The sequence below is a fragment of the Panthera uncia genome, assembly GCF_023721935.1.
Source record: "Panthera uncia isolate 11264 chromosome B2 unlocalized genomic scaffold, Puncia_PCG_1.0 HiC_scaffold_24, whole genome shotgun sequence".
Lineage (NCBI taxonomy): Eukaryota > Metazoa > Chordata > Mammalia > Carnivora > Felidae > Panthera > Panthera uncia.
In genome coordinates, this window is record NW_026057580.1 from 894,255 (window position 1) to 912,332 (window position 18,078).

Sequence of the window (18,078 nt, forward strand, 5' to 3'; positions counted from 1 at the left end):
ATGGGGGGTCTTCTTTGGGCCCAGAGCCTCAGCCCATACACAAGAAGCCAATTCCCCCCCCCCCCCCCCCCCCCCCCCCCCGCCCCAGGGCTCTGGCTGTGGGTTACCTTATCTGCATCTTTTTGCAATTTGCATCCCCTGTAACTGAGGGGAAACCAGTGGGATGGGGACAGGAATTGACTTCTTGTGTATGGGCTGAGGCTCTGGGCCCAAAGAAGACCCCCCATCCCTGCTTTAGCTCACCTGCCTTCATTGTCACCCCGTTACCTCCACTGACCTTTATGGCCACTATACCACGGCCCACAGAGGAAGTTATAGCCTGGGCCCCTGCTGTTGGATTCTGCTCAGCACCCAGGTTGTCATAGCTGAGACACAAAGCACCTGGACAGGAGCAGGACAAACAAAATGTCACCTCTTCCTGGCCCAACGCGGGTAAACAGAGCTAACCATATGCCATTTAGCCCTTTCTGAGTCTTTGCTATAAAAAATTAGGTGCATAAGGAGCAGAGGAGAGAGATGACCTCTGATTGGAACTAGCATTTGAGCTGAGAGGGAAGGGCATCCAGCATTTTGCAGAACAAACATCAGGAGCAGAGGCTAGAAGGGGCAGAGAGGTCTGGAGCCGCAGCTCAGGAACTTACTAACACCTCTGCAAGCCTGTGTCGCAAACACTGACCCCTTGTCAGGTGCAAGGTACCATTCTAAAGTTCTTACGTTGTTGACTTGTTGGACCCTCATCTAGGACTCCCCATCTGGTCGATGATACAGGTATTATAATTCCTGTTTGTCAGATGGGGAGACAGAGGCACGGCCAGATTAAGTAACATGCCCAAGATCACACAGCTTCACGTGGCTGAGCCAGGATTTTGTTAAGTGTACAACTCAATGATTATTAGTAGATTTGCTGAGTTGTGCAACCATCGCAATTCGATTTGAGGACACTTCCGTTACCCCAAAACTTCCCTCAGGAGGCAGAGCCGATATTTGAACCCGGCTGTTGTGCTCCAGAGACCACACTCTTAGCCGGCTTGAAGAATTTATTTAGTGGGAGGTGAATTTGACTTGAGGGGCACCTGCTGGAGAACGTGTTTCCCACCATGCCTCCCCCACCACACTCCTTTCCTAAGGGGAGACCTCAGAAATGCCTTAGACACTTCCTCTATTTTTGCCTGCACTGCTCAGGCTGCTGGTGGGGATCGGTCGTGCTGGTGAGAGAAGTGGGGGCATCGTGCCCAGGCTTCACCAGCCTGGGCAGGGCTGGAGTGCAAGGGGGTGGGGGGGCAGCTCCTCCCATCCCCAGGGCAGGGCAGGGCCTCCAGCTGACTCAGCCTGGTTGCACCCTGCATGTAGAGGAGTGGAAACAAACATGCCCCCAGCAGGATGGCTCCCCAGTGTTTCCGGGGTTGTTCCCCAGGGTGCTGGTGGGTGTGGCCAAGGTCCTCTTCCCTGCTGAACAGGACAAGTGCTTGGAGTTGGGACAGGAGGGGCCAGTGTTGGGGATTCCTTGATGGGATGGAGATATCAGACCTGCCCTACATTCGTGCCTCCACCCACTCCCTGGGCCTCAGTTTTTTCTTCTGTGAAATGGGGATGATGGCCAGCCTGTCTACAGAATGGCTGCTTGACGTTTGTACATGGCAGTGCTTTGAAGACCCTTAAAAAGAAAAGCCCTAAAGCAAAAACTGGCAAATTATAGCCCTGGCTGAAATCTGGCCCTTGGCCTGTTTTCATAAATAAAGTTTTATTAAAACAGCCAGTCATGCCCATCGTTTACATATTGTCTAAGGCTGCATTCATGCTACGATGGTATTTTCTAGTAGCCTCAGCAGAGACTGTATGGCTCACAAAGCCAAAAATATTTACTAGCTGGGTCTTTACAGAAAAAAAAAAAGATGACACTATTACATGCTTTATTATTATCAGTTATCAGGTCATCTGACTCCGAGCACTTCCTGCCGTTGCCTCCTTTAGCTCCTCTTCCTAACACTGCCGTAGACCAGAGGAAACTGAGGCATGAAGTGGCCACCTGAAGGTCTCAGAGGGCTTGGGATTCGTCTTCCATAGCATCCCTGAGTCTGTAACATTCTCTGCGATGCAGGTGGTATTCGGCCTTAGAGAGCCGGTGGAATGGAGGGGCAAAATCAGTGTGGAGGGATGTGAGAGGATTAAGGCGTAAGTGATTGCTCTGTGACTACAGCCATGTAAAAATCTGTTGGCAGAAGGGTAGGCACGGTGCAGTGGGTAGAATGCAAACAGTCATGTGAAGGTGGTGACCAGTGTGTTTGTCTTTAAACAGTTTCCTTAATGTATATTCTAATAACTATCAGGAGAGTTTCACTTAATGCAAATGCAGTCCTAATTAAGCCTACTGCCTCCCCACCCCCCACCCCCTCCAGGGATCCTTAAAGGACACACAATTGTTTTTTTAAGTGCCTGAGACAGCAGAGATGTGGATCTTTGCAAATTTCCTTGATTAGGGTTGGACTGCAGCAGCCAGAAAGAAGGCAGTCTTAGCTCTTGGATTAATTAGCCAAGCTTCTTTATTCCCCACCCCCACCCACCCCACGCCAGGCAGCAATGGGTCATTCCACTTGCTGGAGGACTCTATTTCTTGCTTTGTTCCTCTAAATGTAAATTGTTTTTGTGACAACCACCTAGGACACTTATTTAAAAATGCAGATTCCTCAGGGTCCTAGTCAGGCACACAAGTCAGAATTGCTGGGCTAGGGCCCTGGGTCTGGATGTTTCACCAGCGGTCCGGTGATTCTTTTGTACAGGGAGACATGAGATTTGTGGGGTTTCCTTCCCTAGATGGGGCGCGGCTATTCTCTTTCCCCTTAGGACTTTCTGCAGGTCTAAATAAATGCGTAGGGACTGTAGCCAGCTCCTTGTCGGGAGAACCCTAATGCTCCCTACTGTGGCTGCTGGTTCCGGCATCCCTCTCCTGGGGTCCCCTGACCTTGTGTCTCAGGCCAGACTAAAAGGTAGGAAGCCATGAACCCCAGGATCTGAGTACATACTTCCTGTTGGGCCAGGCTGGCACCAGGCTCCCAAGAGCTGACCTGAGAGTTGACCTGTGCCTTGCAGGGGTGTGAAGGAGACTGTTGTTTACGCCTGTCCCCTGGAGGTGTGTGTAGTTTGCTGGCAGGTCAGTGCACACACACACACACACACGCCCATTATATAAGCTTCTCTAGTCCCTGTGGTTCAACTCCAGAAAGCCACAGTAGACCAGCTACGGGGTGCTCCTTCTCTCCCAGCCAGTGAATTGGTAACAATAACAATAATGTCACGATGATGATGATGACGATGATTAGTTATTTACTGAACTTACTTGAGGAAAAATGACACAAAGTCATTTCAGCTCAGGGCAGCTCAAATACTAAAGCGCATCCAGTCACCTGGGACCTTGTTAAGATCAGATTCTGATGCGGTAGGTTTGGGATGGGGGGAGACTGCATTTCCAGTGAGTCCCCAGGTTTGCAGACCTTATTCTGAGTAGCGTGTCCTAGCTAGGAAGCAGAGGGCTGGCCCAGGTGCCGCCCCCTCCAGTCCCCAAGGCCCCTCCCTCTCTGTCCCCCGCTCCTCTACCTGTGGCTTCCTGCTCCAGCCCAGCCCAACCTTCAGCGTCCCCTCTGTCCTTGGACAAAGGCCTCTCTCTGGTGCCTGGGTCAGGCCTGCTGGGGCTTGCTGGGACAGACTGGCCTTTTCAGGTTCCTGTCATGTGGACCTGTTAATTAGCAAGGAAGGGGCCTCATTAACGTCATTTGTGGGTTACCTTTGTGGGGCCCACCTGCTGCTTCCCTGAAAGGCTGGGGGTCTTTAGTGGCCAAGGATTGGACGCTCCACCTCAGTGGGGCGGAGGAGGGGGGTCTGTTTTTGGGTTCTGGATTATTCTGTGTCAAGGCAACAAATGCCCTCAGCTACAGTCCCACCCTTCCTAAACCTCTGGGATCAGACCCGTGCCAGTGTTCTCAGGGCCATTCGGGGGCTCCTGGCAATTTGGAGCCCCGCACCATCACCCCAGCCCTCCTCTCGTCCCTGCCAGCTCCTTTCCCTCCTCTGATTTTGGGAGCCTTCTTGCAACATAGGAGTAATGATCCTCATTTGACACGTGGGGAAACAGCCTGAGAAAGGGCTCAGAAGTCCTCAGGCAATACATAGGGGGGCTGCCGTGTGACCCCAGACTGATACCTAGGTCCATTTGTTTCTTTTAGGCGGCACTGCATTTTGAGTCTCTGGAAAAACAGGAGACAGAGGGAAAAGATGCTGGATCCCTGCATTCTTTCCCTGCTGTGCTAGCTGTGACCAGAGGGATTCTACAGTCAGGTTGCCTGGGCTTGACTCACCAGCCGTGGAACCTCAGGCAGGGCCTTAGCCTCTCTGAACCTCAGTTTCCTCATCTGCAAAATGGGAATAATAAGAGTGCCTCCCCCAAAGCTTGTGAATGGGAATGTAGAATCATGCCTAGCTTATAGACATTTGCATTTTTATTATTAATTTTACCTGTAGTTTGGACTTGTCTGGGATTTGGGGAAAGAGAGAAATGGTGGTCCCAAACCTCGCCTCCATAGAGATCTCCAGGCAGCTTTGGGACTAAGGGAGGAAGGGCATTTTAACAGGCTTTCAACCCTGAACTCCGTGAGCAAAGAAATGCCAAAGAGCCAGTGAGAGGCTGCTCCTTTGGGCAAGAATGGGAGAAAGCGAGGGCTGGAAGGGAGGCAAGAGCTGTGCTCAGCCCGCAGCTTCCCCAAAGCTGGCCACCCCGCCTCCACGCCACTGCGCGGGCACGCGCACACGCACACACATGCACACACACGAAGAGAACCAGTTTGGGGAGAGGCAGCAAGCCATGCGAATGTAAAGCCCTGCATCATTTGTGCCCCGAGCCCAGCGCTACAAGTCAGGCACCTTGTTTGGGTCCAGGCAACTGATGTTCTGTGACCCTGAGCCAGCCCCACCCTCTCTGGGTCTTCCATATGCAAAGAGCAGCCCCAAACGTCTGGACTCAGAATTCTCTTCAACAAGAGAGCAAAGGGCCACCCTCCCCGTGGCTGTCACCCATGGATACAGGTTATTTACCCTTAATTTGCCAGTGACACACCCCGATTCAAGCTCAGAGCCAAACCCTTGGTAGAGCCAGCTAAGGTGGGGCAGAGGGAGTGCCATGATGCTAATAGTGATGATGATGATGATGATGATGATGATGATGATGGTGATGATGATGGTGATGGTGATAGGCAGCCCTCCCAGTTACTGAGCAGAAACAATCTGCTAGGCGCTGTGCTCACCTGTTACACAGTTTATCTGTCATTCAGCCTTACCCCAGCCCACCCGGCAGGGATCATCGCTCACATTTACAGACATGAGGAAGCAGCCTCGGGAGATCTAGCGACATGCCCAGGGCCCCACAGTTAATAAGGGACGGAGCAGGGACTGAGTCACGTTCATCTGGGCACTAAACCAGCAGCCTGGACCCCACACCATCCTGCCTCCCCCTCCCGGCTGAAGAGCTGTGGCCTGCCTGGGTGTCTCCTTGCTTTGCCTTGACCTTCTCAGAGCCCAGGCAGCCTCAGCCTCCATGTAAATACCCCTTGGCCCGATGGCAGCATCAGGTTCTTCTAGGTGGGGCCGTGGAGAAGGGGAGCTGCCGTCCCCAGGTTGATGTCTGAGGGGAAGTCTTCCTGCTGAAACAGGTGTGGCCACCCAGAGTTATTTTTGAACCAGGTTTTTGGATATTAGGTGGTATTTACGTGAACTCAAATCCTTGAGGAAGTGTAAATGAAAAGCTGCCTTTGTTTCCTGTCAATCTGTGAGAGAGAAATGTAACCAAATGCAAAGGGATCCCGTGTCCAATCTTCTTAGAGGCTTTCATTTGGAGGGAAGCTGGGACTGTTTTAATGATGAAGTCTGGGTACGTGGAGGCAGATCGGAATTTCCTCCTTTATCACTTGGTTCTCTTTAGAGGAGTTTGCCAAACACAGAGGCTTGTTTGTATCTTGACAGGGCTGTGGTCCACCTGGGGCTCAGGCTCTGCTCAGAGCCTGCTCCCAGGGTCTCCCAAGGCTTCCTGGCTGCTGGAATTGCTCCTGGGGTTTCCTGAAAGTGCCCCCTTTCTCTGGAAGCTTCTGGGTCTGTGGTGGTTCTCTCCACTTTCCTGCCTTCTGAGTCCCACTGGGACTCGGGTGTATCTCTGGGCTGTGACCTCCCCGATCCCCAAAGACTCTTCCAGTGGGTAAGGGATCGAGTAAAAAGACAGACAGAGGGAGTTTCCAGGTTTCAGGGTGGACAAGACCCTAGGATAGCATCTTTTCTTATTGAGCAGTCTCATTGTGTCTTCAGAGGGCACGTCGTCCACCCTCCTCTTTCTCACTCCCTTCACCTCCTCACTTTCCCTTCCTGCTTCAAGAGGTGGCCTGGCCCTCCTTTATCTCGTCAGTTGATGAGGGGGCTGCTTCTCAGGAAAGCCCATTCTAGCATCACCGATACTGTGATTAGAGCCAAGTTCATTTACTTCAGAGGAAAGTCCCCAAAGTTGGACTCAATCGTCCTTCTGTTTAGTTTGGACCTTGACCTTGAGGTTTGGAAAGGCCTAGCCCTGACTTGAACTCGTGGAGGGCCTAGCTCATGGTGGTGGCCACTCTTGCTTCACCTGCTGGTGGGCCTTTACCAGTCAGGAACAGAGCCCAGGTATGAGGGCCCCAGGGAAAGTCTGTCAGATTCTAGCCACATCTCTCTTTTTTGTCTTAAAACAACATAAACTTATTATCTTAAGTTCTGTCGTCAGAAGTCTGACAGTGGTCTCACTGGGCTAACATTAAAGTGCCCACAAGACTCTTCCTTCCTGGAGGTTGTAGAGGAAAACCTGTTTTCTCAGCTTCTCCAGCTTCTAGAGGCCGCCTGCCTTCCTTGGCTCACGGCCCCTTCCATCTTCAAAGCCAGCAATGGCCAGTGGAGTCTTTCTCACATCACACCGCGCTGACTCTGCTTCGGTCACCACATGTCCTGCCCTGACCCCAGGCACACTTCTTAGAGCTGGGGAATCCAACTGGATTTCCAAGAGGTGCCCCAGTCTGGCACTTGCCTCCAGTCCGCCTTGTGAAAACAACCACAGACCAAGACAACAGTGCCTCCCAGTCAGGGCTGAGTCATGGAATCTATGAGGTAGTTAGAGCCGTGGAATCTGCGAGGTGGTTAGGGTGTCTGCGCCAGAGTCCGCGTGGGGGTCAGATTCGGCTCGGCCCTGGCCTGCGCATGGCCGGGGGCAAACTCCTTCACCCCCAGAGCCGCTCCGGGGCTCCAGCCAAGCCTCCCTTACCCTCAGATAGCCCCGTGCCCCTCACAGCCCGTCCTCCCATCCACACCCTGTACACGCAGGATTAGGATTCCCTGCTCTGGAAGCAGTGACTGTAATGGTTCGGAGATCAGCCCTGGAACAGAAACCCCCGCTTCACCACTTACTCTGAGACTTTGGGCAAGTGATTAGACCTCTCTGTGCCCCAGTTTCCTCATCTGTAAAATGGGGATGATGATTACCAATTGCACGGAACTATTTTTAAAATTAAGTGAATTAATGGTGAGCAAGATGCTTAGAACCGTGCCTGGCCCATTAAAATTGCTCTGTAAGGGGCTCCTGGGTGGCTCCGTTGGTGAAGCACCCGACCCTTGGTTTCAGCTCAGACCATCATCTTATGGCTTGTGGGTTTGGGCCCCGTGTTGGGCTCCTCGGAGAGCCTGCTTGGGATTCTCTGTCGCCCTGTCTCTCTGCCCTTCCCCAGTGATCTTGCCAGGTTGCTCCCCTTCTAAAGCTCCCGGGCACACAATAACACTAGCCACCGATATCCTGATAATTCAGCTGTAGCGAGGAGGCTGCATAGATCCCAACACGAGTGCAGAGATGAAATGATTAGAAAAAGGTCAGCCTGTGAGATGCCTCTCTCACTATCCCTGTGTTAACCCCACCCCACCCCTAGTCCTGTTAAGGGCCCAGCAGCCATATCACACACGTGGAATTTAGAACTTTGGTGTCCACACAGCACTATCTAGGGAATGTCCCAGGAGATCCTAGTGTCAACACACAGACTCTGGGAAGCCAGAGAGAATCAGGCGGGCTTTAGTGGGAGCTATTGAGTTTTCCCATTATCTCTACTTCTCTGGTTTCTGACTGGGCCAAACCTGCACACCTCCTCTCTTCTTCCCCCACCTGCTCCCTGGGAGCTTCATCTCTGGTCTCAGGTGTGGAGTCTGGGAGGGAATAGACAGCCGTGTCTGCCTGGAGGGTGTGGGGCAGGGCACTGCTGGGAACTGCAGTTTCTGGGACATGCGGGGCGCACGGCACAGAGAACTCACCATTTAGGCCCCTGTTGAGAGGTGGAGAATCTTGAATGCACCAGCCACTCTCTGCCTGATAGGGCGGCACCCAAAGGGCTCTGTGTCAAGTTCCTGTGACATTCTCAGGATCCTTTATGTCACATTCAAAACCCAGATCCTCACATAGAGAAAGGGCTGTGGCTGTAGGTGTTGGAATTTGGGGTGAATGTATTCTGATCTCGGGACCGCCCTGAGAAGCCCAGTCTTTCTTGAATAAATCTTTTGGCCTTCTTGCAATTTTTGCCCCTGAAGTCAAGTGCAAAGGGAAAAGTAATCACAATTTGTTCAATGTTCTAGTTCTAGGATCCTGGTTACTCAGGATTTTGACCTTTCTTCTCTTTCCCCTTTGGCTGTAAGAGGAACAGAAAGTCCCTCGTGCCCCCTTAAATGGGTGAAAGCCTTCCTTGCTCATGACCGACAGAGTCGGGCATCCACAGGGACCCCTGCTTCTTGGAGGTGACAGTGTGAACCTGGGGTAGGCTGTGAAATCCTTTTCTTTTTTTTTTTTTTAACATTTTTATTTATTTTTGAGACAGAGAGAGACAGAGCATGAATGGGGGAGGGGCAGAGAGAGAAGGAGACACAGAATCGGAAGCAGGCTCCAGGCTCTGAGCCATCAGCCCAGAGCCCGACGCGGGGCTCGAACTCACGGACCGTGAGATCGTGACCTGAGCTGAAGTCGGACGCTCAACCGACTGAGCCACCCAGGCGCCCCTGTGAAATCCTTTTCAATGAGCATTAAGGGTCATGAGGAAGGTTGGTTGAGAAAATATGAATGGCTTCTCACACCCTCCCTACTGCTACAGAAACAGCCCAGAACACAGACCCAGGAACCAGAGGAAGAGAAAGGCCTTTGCAGCGTCTTCCTACAGGGGAAGGGACTCTGTCTGTTGAGCACTTACTATGTGTTGACCACACCGACTCCTCATAACAGTCCTATAAGGTTGGCACTAACATCACTCCCATTGTACAGATAGGAAATCTAAGGCCCAGAGAGCTTAAACAACACTGCCAGAGAGTGGCTGAGCTGGGGATTTGTACTAGGTCACATGGGCCCTACTGTCTTTCTGCCCTGCCCTCGACGGTAAAACAAATGGAGCCATGTTCACACCACTGATGGTTTGCGGGGGCGCTAAGGAAATCTTGTGTTAGAGGAGCCCAGAAGGTGGGCCCAGCACCCCAGTCCAGAAGGTGCTGGGGCCACTGGGGACAGCAGGTGACCTCACCTGCTCTGCTGGTTCCAGATTAGAAGTTCAAACACTTGACAGGATCTTGTTATGTAAGAGGTGCTGAGCTGAGTCAGATGGGCCAAATGCAGAGCCTGGCTCTCCTCCCTAGGAACTGCGGGGCAGGCTGACTCAGTTGTCCCACATGCCTTTGATCTCCAGCTCACGGCCTCCTGCACTTGTCTCCTCCAGGTGAGATCTATTATGGAGATAATCGGTTTGACTCTGTGAGTGAGTCAGGGACAGCCACACTGAAAGCTCGGCCAAGAGTTCGGCCCCTGCTGACCTTCCTTCCACTGGTGAGTACGGTTCTGCACTGGGGTGTGGGGGTCTGCTCTAGACAGGCCACAGAGGAGGCAGCCCCACCTGCCCTAGCCCAAGGGGACATCAGCCTCACCCTCTGTCCATTTGCTTCCTTCCTGCTGCCATCCAGGGTGGCTTCTGGGAGGAGGCGTGGCTGAGACTCGTAGCAGGAAGGCTGAGATTGGGGCGGTGGGTCTGCTCCTCCGTGTTGAAACCCAAGGAGAGGTTACAGGGACCTTATGTGCAGTGGCAATGCAGAGATGGGTGCCTCTAGACAAGCAGGATTCGTATTCACGCTCTGCATCGACCACTGCCTGCTCCGTACCAGGCCTTGCATTGGACAGAGGCACACCGAGGTGACTGAGCCAGCTCTCAGGGAAGGACAAGAATGAGTAAACATTGTTGGAACATAGGTCAGAGAACAGGCAGCCAATCCAGCCACAGGTGGTCAGGAGGACTTCCCGGAAGAGGTAACACCTGAGCTGTCTTAAAGGACAAATAGCAGTGACCCTTGGGAGAAGGGCATCGGGGACAGATGCATATGAATAATGCAGATGAAATAATTTTTTGTGGGTCTGCAATCACAGGAAACCAAAAACTCCCTTCTGGAGCCGTGGTTGGGCTCTCTCTCTCTCTTTTTTTTTTTTTTTTGTCCCCATTGCCCCCATAAATGCAGATGAAATAATTGTTTGTGGGTCTGCAATCACAGGAAACCAAAAACTCCCTTCTGGAGCCATGGTTGGGCTCTTTTTTTTTTTTTTCCTTTTTTCCCAAGAGAGATAGATTCAAAATAACTGCTGACTGGTTCTATTTACTGTGATACAAGTTCCTGGGTTTTCTGGGATAGTATAGACCAGCACTGTCCAATAGAAATATAACACAAGCCCCATATGTCATTTAAAATTTTCTAGTAACTGGGGCACCTGAGTGGCTCAGTAGGTTAAGCGTCCGACTTTGGCTTGGGTCATGATCTCATGGTTCATGAGTTCGAGCCCCGCATTGGGCTCTGGCCTGGTAGCTCAGAGCCTGGAGCCTGCTTCGGATTCTGTGTCTCCCTCTGTCTGCCCCTCCACTGCTTGCACTCCGTCTCTCGCATGGTCTTGAAAATAAATAAATGTGAAAAAAAATTTTAATAAGGTTTAAAAAAATAAATGAATAAATAAAATAAAAAATAAAATGTTCTAGAACTGCACTGAAAGTAAAAAGAAATAGGCAAGATTAGGGGCGCCTGGGTGGCTCAGTCAGTTAAGCATCCAACCTCGGCTCAGGTCACGATAACACGGTTCGTGAGTTCAAGCCCCGTGTTGGGCTCTCTGCTGACAGCTCGGAGCCTGGAGCCTGCTTCAGATTCTGTGCCTCCCTCTCTCTCTGCTCCTCCCCCGCTCATGCTCAGTTTCTCTCTCTCTCTCAAAAATAAATAAACATTGAAAAAAACTTTTAAAAAGAAATAGGCAAGATTAATTTTAATAATATATTTAACTTAATCCGATATATTCAAAAGATTGTCATGTCAACATTTAATTAGTGTTAACTGAGATGTTTTACATTCGTTTTTTCATACTAAGTCTTTGCACTGATGTACTACACTTAGAACATGGGGAGCCTGGGTGTCTCGGTCAGTTAAGCCATCACTCTTGGTTTCAGCTCAGGGCATGATCTCACAGTTTGTGGGTTTGAACCCTGCATCAGGCTCTTCACTGTCAGTGTGGAACCTGCTTGCGATTCCTGCCCCCGTCTCTCTCTCTGCCCCTCTCTGGCTCAGGCTCACTCTCTCTCTCAAAATGAATAAACTTAAAAAAAAAAAAAGAATATATGCATCCCACTTCTGACTAGTGACATTTCACTGGGGCCAGTGGCTACTGTATTGGACTGTAGTATAGTGGCCCAGGTCTAGAGCCTAAACAGCCCCATGAATTCCAGGTTGGCTCCTGTCTGTCAGGACTGGTTCCTGGTTGGGGCAACATTATCACTGCCGGCCATGAGGATTCGTGCCACGGAGACTAGCAAGGCATCTGATCGCTAACACTTCCTGGCCAACTACCTCCCTCTCCATCACCTGATTTTTTTGGTTTGTCCAACCTTACCAACCTGACCCTGAGATTCTAGGTGGGAGAGACCGAGTCTTACATCCTCCTTGTGGCAACCCTAAGGCCTGTATGTGGAGGGCTGACTCACAGGCCTCTGGGAATACAACTTTGGGTAATTTATTTTATGCAACTTATGGACGTTATAGACAAATATAGGAAGTACAACACCACCGACAAAAAGGTATAAAGCAAATGAGTCAGCCCCTATGTTTCTAGGGATGCATAAAACTGTCTACAGGGGTCATTGCCCCCATAAATGCAGATGAAATAATTTTGAGATCTTCCGTTGCTGATGGTGAATTAGATCCTCTCCCCTCACCCACCCCCAAGACACAGACCCACCCATACCCGTTCTGGTTGTTAAAATACTGAAAGAAATGACTGTTGCCCATGAGGGGCTCCAGCCACTGAAGGGTTATAGTGAATGCGGCACACTGAGTTTGTTCTGATTGGCCAAAAGCCTCTACCCGACACACCCACTTCCGGTCCTTCGGTAATAAGGGCGTGTCCCAGCAGTTCTGCCTGCCTCTCTTCTGGTTTGGACCCTTCAAGGTGTGCTTGGGGGACTGCAGCAGACCTCCGGCTGAGCCGAAGGCTGGGGGGGCATGGGGGGAGTTGATGGAGGGCAGGGGGAGGGGGAAACACTGGAGTGGGCTTGGCTGGCTGGTCAGGCCTGGAGATCCAAGACCGTTTTCTGGGGCCCAGTCCTCCAGGCCAGGCTCTAAGCCAATCAGGAGACGGGGTGGGGGACTTCTCCCCAGCAAATCCACAGCCCCTAGCTGGTGAGGGCAAGAGAACGAAAGTCCTGATGAGTTGACGACAGAAACTCATCGGGTCCACACCAGCCTCATTTCACAGAGGCAGGAATTCAACCCCAAAAGGGGAAGTTCACCCCTTGCCTTCAGTGCCGGCTGAACAGGCAAAGGCAGGGGAAGCAGCTTGCGAGGTCCCATCCAGGGGCATGACCATGTGATCGGGGCTAACACCCCCCGCCCCTCCCCCTCCCCAGCACTTACAGTGTCTCGGGCACCGTTTCAAGTGTCTCCAGTGTGTTAACAGAGTCGACAGAGCCACCCCGTCAGGAAGGCGCTGTTGTTAATTCCCATTTTACAGATGGGGAAATTGGAGCACAGAATGGGAAAGTAACTTGCTTAGGGTCACACAGCTCATGAGCGGCAATGCTGGGATCTGGAGTCCCACAGCCAGGCTCCAGGATCCAAGTTCTATTCAGGCCCTCCTATTCTGCCCTCCAGCCACAATCCAGAAGCTTTTTTCTTCCCTCCCAGCACCAGCCTGCAGGCCACCTGCATCTCCCCCGCCTGCCTCTCTGAACCCCTGCCCAGCATCTGGAGCCTACTGGACACCAGGGTCTCTTGCCTCTTTGGGGTCATAGACTCCTTTGAGACCTTGATGAGTCTGTGGACCACATAAGTGCAATTTTGCTTATAATTTCAGCAGAGGCCCCTCTGGGGCCCCCAGAAGCCCCCCAGTGATGAACCTCTAGATTAGGAACCCTTAGCCTGATGGCTCATATCCTGGGGACATCCCTGTGCTCCTGATCCAGGTCACAAGATAACAGAGCAGCCTCAACCCCGTCTTTCATCATCTGCTCCTGGATGCAGGGGCACCCAACTCCTCTCCCTTAGGTTCTGGACATGGTCGTTTGCTTTCTTCCAGCTGGGACAGGAGGCTGTGAGAATGAGAACCAGGAGGACGAGGTCCTCGTGGGTGTGGGTTCACACACAGATACACACGTGTGCGCAGCCCGCCCCCACAGCCCCGCCAAGTCAAGGTGGGTGGGGAGCTGGGCCGGTGCCCAAGCCCTGCCTGACACTGTCCCTGCCAGGCGGGCCTCACCACTCCCCAGCTTCCCTTCCCATTCTCAGAGGGCACCTCCTAGGCCAGGCTACCCCGGGGCAGGGGAGGCACAAGTCAGCAGTGCCCAAGAAACCAGGTAACAGGCCCAGCAAGGCCCATGCTCTTCCTGGCGTTTCCTCACTCTGCTTGAGACGGAGGGGCAGAGAACTAAGGAATACTTTCGCAGGCAGCTGGTAGCCAAAAGCCAGTTATGAAAAGCACCTCTGGATCCCTTGGTGACTGGGATGGGACCCAACTGATCCTCGAGTAGCTGGCACTGGTCTGGCTCTGCCGCTGGGCTGCAGGAAAGGCCAAGACCTTCCTCTCCTTGGGCCTCTGGCTCCTCACCCATCAATGGGGGTTATACCACGTGGTCGTTCAGGGTCTCCCCAGCTGTGACTTTCTGTGTTAAAATAACTCCTAATGGTGATGCAGGAGGCCCCCCACAAGAAGCCAGGCCCCTCACAACACATGGACCACTGCTTGAGCTCTGTTTCCACTGCTGAAAAGTGGGTGTTCCAGCCACACTGCTTCCTGCTCTGAGGGCCCTGAGATGTGGGTCAGTATCACCAAGCTTCAGGGGCGCCTGGGTGGCTCAGTCGGTTAAGTGTCCGACTTCTGCTCGGGTCATGATCTCGTGGCTCGTTTGTTCTAGCCCCGCATTGGGCTCTGTGCTGAGCCTGCCTGCTCTGTGGAGCCTGCCTGGGATTCTCTCTCTCTCCCTCTCTCTCTCCCCCTCCCCCATCTGTGCTCGCTCACTCCCTCTTTCTCAAAATAAATAAACTTAAAAAAAAAAAAATCACCAAACCCCAGAAGTGGGGAGGACCCTGGCACTCATCAGAATGAGAAAACCTGGGGCGCCTGGGTGGCTCAGTCAGTTGAGTGCCCGACTTCAGCTCAGGTCACGATCTCATGTTTGTGGGTTCGAGCCTGCATCAGGGTCTGTGCTGAAAGCTTAGAACCTAGAGCCTGCTTTGGATTCTATGTCTCCCTCTCTCTCTGCCCCTCCTCTGATCATGCTCTGTCTTGAAAAAAATAATAACAAATAAAATAAAATAATAACAAATAAAATAAAATAAAATAAAATAAAATAAAATAAAATAAAATAAAATAAAATAAAGAATGAGAAAACTGAGGCCTGGGATAGGGAGGGTCCTGCCCAGGTTACACAGCTCAGTAGAGGCAGAAACAAAACCTGAGCCTTGGTTTCCTCCCAATCCAGTCCTGTCCATGCCACCATGGGCCTGGGCTGAGTGGAGGAAGGATCCTTTGTCTCCACTTACTGCTACCCCTGAGGGGAGGCTGGACCTAAGACTCAAGCCAGAACTTGCCCAAGCTTTCCAGAGCTGAGCTGATCGAACAGCCAGTAGTGAGAAGCTTGTACTTCTCTCTGGGGCTCCCTCTTGCCCTCCCCTAGTCTGAATCAAACCATCTCCAGGGTGACGCATATGAGGAATTAAAAATTAAATGTCAGTGTGGCAAATATAGGGAAACTGGCTGGACAGGTCCCCAGGGGTGCCCCAGGCGGTGAGAGCTTCCTGGGTCACTCCACCCTGTGAGTCAGGCAGGCCTGGCTGTGCCTGGGGAGGTGTCAGGCTGGGCTCAGGGGAAGAAGCTCTACCCGCTCTGGGTCCCTCCCCCCTCTTCCCCTGCACCTGGAAGCTCAGAGTCAGCTGGATTTCTGCTTTCCACTCTGCCCCCCTTTCAGCTCATCTCTGAACTCAAGGCCCAGGCTCCCTTTGGGGTTGGGGCTTGAGCTCCTTGGGGTGAGCCTGGCAGGGCAGTCATGATTGGTTTTTGGCTGATTCATGTGGCTGATGTTAGCTGGAAGGATTTCGAGGTGAGGGAGAACTATTTGGGTGGGGGTACAGGATGGAGTACGCATGGAGACTCCCACGCCCATGGGTGCCTCCTCTACCCACCTGGCTCCTTCCCTCACAGTGAGGGCCTCGCCCTGAACCTTTCCACCCCCCTCCTCCCCACAGACAGCAACCCCTTGGCCACTTTATGGGCTCAGGGATATGCGTAGCCCCCACTTGGGCCACACTCAGGAGGACTAACTGGGGAGGAAGCCTAGAAGTGGACTCAGGGCCATTTAAGTGGGCATGGGGGCGTGTCTAGGGGCCTTTGTGCCTGGGGCAAGGTCAAGATGGGGGTGGTATGGGCTCCAAGGGCATGTCCGCCTGATCCCATGGACTCTTCTCCCTGTAGAGAACCAAAGCAGGGCCCCCACAGCACAGAGTCTAGGGGCAGGGCCTTGCGTCCAAGAGCAGTTTGGGATAGCCAGTAGGCTCAGAGAAAGATGACCTCATTAGTAGAGATTCTTCTCTGACCCCCAGGAGGGAGTTTGAGCTGTGGTAGAAGGTAGAAGCCACAGTGGAGGAAGAAATCAAGCTCTTTTAGAAAATGCTCACTGGCGCCCCACTTCAGAGAAGCGTCTCTATGGAGAACACACAGTTGACCTTCTTGACCCTCTACGTCCTGCCCCTGGCCAGCACCCCCTACCCTCACACTGCTGGTCAAAGCCAAGCAGCAACTAGCTGGGCTTCACCAGCTGGGGGCTTTGGGTACCCGGAGGGGGGTTCCCTATGGCTCTCACTCTGGGGTTCCATCCCCCTGCTCCCGCAGACAACAGTGGTTCCCTCAATCATGGCCGATTCTAAATCTGACTCAGGGTCATTTCCCTTACCCCCTGCAGATCCACACCCCCCTTGTTAGGTGCCCCAACCAAGCTCCAGGAGCACTGTGGTGAGGAGGCTTGCATTATTACCACAATGTGCAGCTAAGACTCAGAGCTGGCCCACGCCCAAGGTCAACCATGTGTTGCCCATTGGCCAAGCCCTTGGTGACCCACCCTTGGGGTTTGGCTGGATTTTGAGGAATCCCAGGCATGAGGAGGTATGTGTCCCAGGCATGAGGAGGGCAAGAGGGTAGGGCTGTAGCCGTCAGTGGGGCAAGCCCTGTCCCCCTGAGCCCTTGGTGGGGCTCTGACTCCCTAAAACTTTAAAGGGAAGATAATCTACCCTCAAATAGTGAGTGTTTTTCGCCCTTCCTCCTTCTCAACTCTGAAACATTTGTAGTCAAGGGTAGTGGGGGACCCTAACCACAGGGAAGCACCTGTCTCAGGATTCAACTAGAGACGCCCTGGAGGCTGTGCCTGGAGCAGTCTCCAAGTTCTTGGGCCACCGCTAACCCCTGAGCTATGTTAGGACCTGGGAGAGGAGAGGCTAGGGGAAATTACCTTTCTTGACTACTAACTCTGCAGGATCTCTTTAGGTATGTGGTGGCCTCTGGTGTCCTAACAAACCCAAGGGAAGTGGGAAATCTCCATCTTACAAATAAGAAAGCCGATCCTTAGAAGGCGAGAGAGGGGCACACTTACTGAGCACTGACCATGTGTCAGATACCTCTTTGATTCCTTTGAGATGATGGAGTTAAATTAAGATTGCCAGTCTGGTCTGCCTGACTCCAAAGTTTATGTTGTGTTTTTTGTTTTGTTTTGTGTTGTGTTGTGTTAAGTAGGCTCCACTCCCAACATGGGGCTTGAACTCATGACCCTGAGATCAAGAGTTGGGGGCGCCTGGGTGGCTCAGTCGGTTGGGTGTCTGACTTTGGCTCAGATCATGATCTCGCGGTTCATGAGTTCTAGCCTGGGTTGGGCTCTGTGCTGACAGCTCAGAGCCTGGAGCCTGCTTTGGAGACTGTGTCTCCCTCCCTCTCTCTCTGCCCCTCCCCTGCTCATGCTCATGCTCTGTCTCTGTCTCTCTCAAAAATAAATAAGCATTAAAAAAAAAAAAAAAAAAAAAAAAGAGTTTCATGCTCTACCGACTGAGCTAGTCAGGTGCCCCAAGTTCATATTTAAAAAAAATAACTATTGTATTGGATTTTTTTTTTAATTATGAAGGAAACAGAAGTTCATTGTTAAGAACTGAGAAATAGAGACACGTATAAGGAAGAAAAGAAAAAGAAATATTCTTGGAGTGGTGCCCCCGCCCCCAGCCTCCCCGGCAACTAATCATTGCTGGATAGCTTTCCAATATACTAGGCTGTGATGCTTTGGAAAGGGCTGCTTGACAGAGCCACGGAGCTGACTTGCACCCTGTGTGAACAGGGCGAGTGAGATGATCAATGATCTTAGCTTCTAGGCGTTGTCCCGGTGTTGGGACAGGGAGGGGCTGAGGCCCAGTTTCAGGTGGAATGCCCCACCTGGCAGAGCCAGGGCTGGACTCTGCCCC

General features: G+C 52.2%; 1 protein-coding gene across 1 annotated transcript in view; it reads left to right on the plus strand.

The window, feature by feature from the left end:
- The window catches only part of CB2H6orf132 (chromosome B2 C6orf132 homolog), a 33,610-nt gene that overhangs the window by 1,045 nt on the left and 14,487 nt on the right, over positions 1–18,078 (plus strand). The window contains 1 exon segment of the mRNA XM_049653268.1: positions 9,789–9,895. Coding sequence (XP_049509225.1) covers positions 9,789–9,895 — 107 coding nt within the window.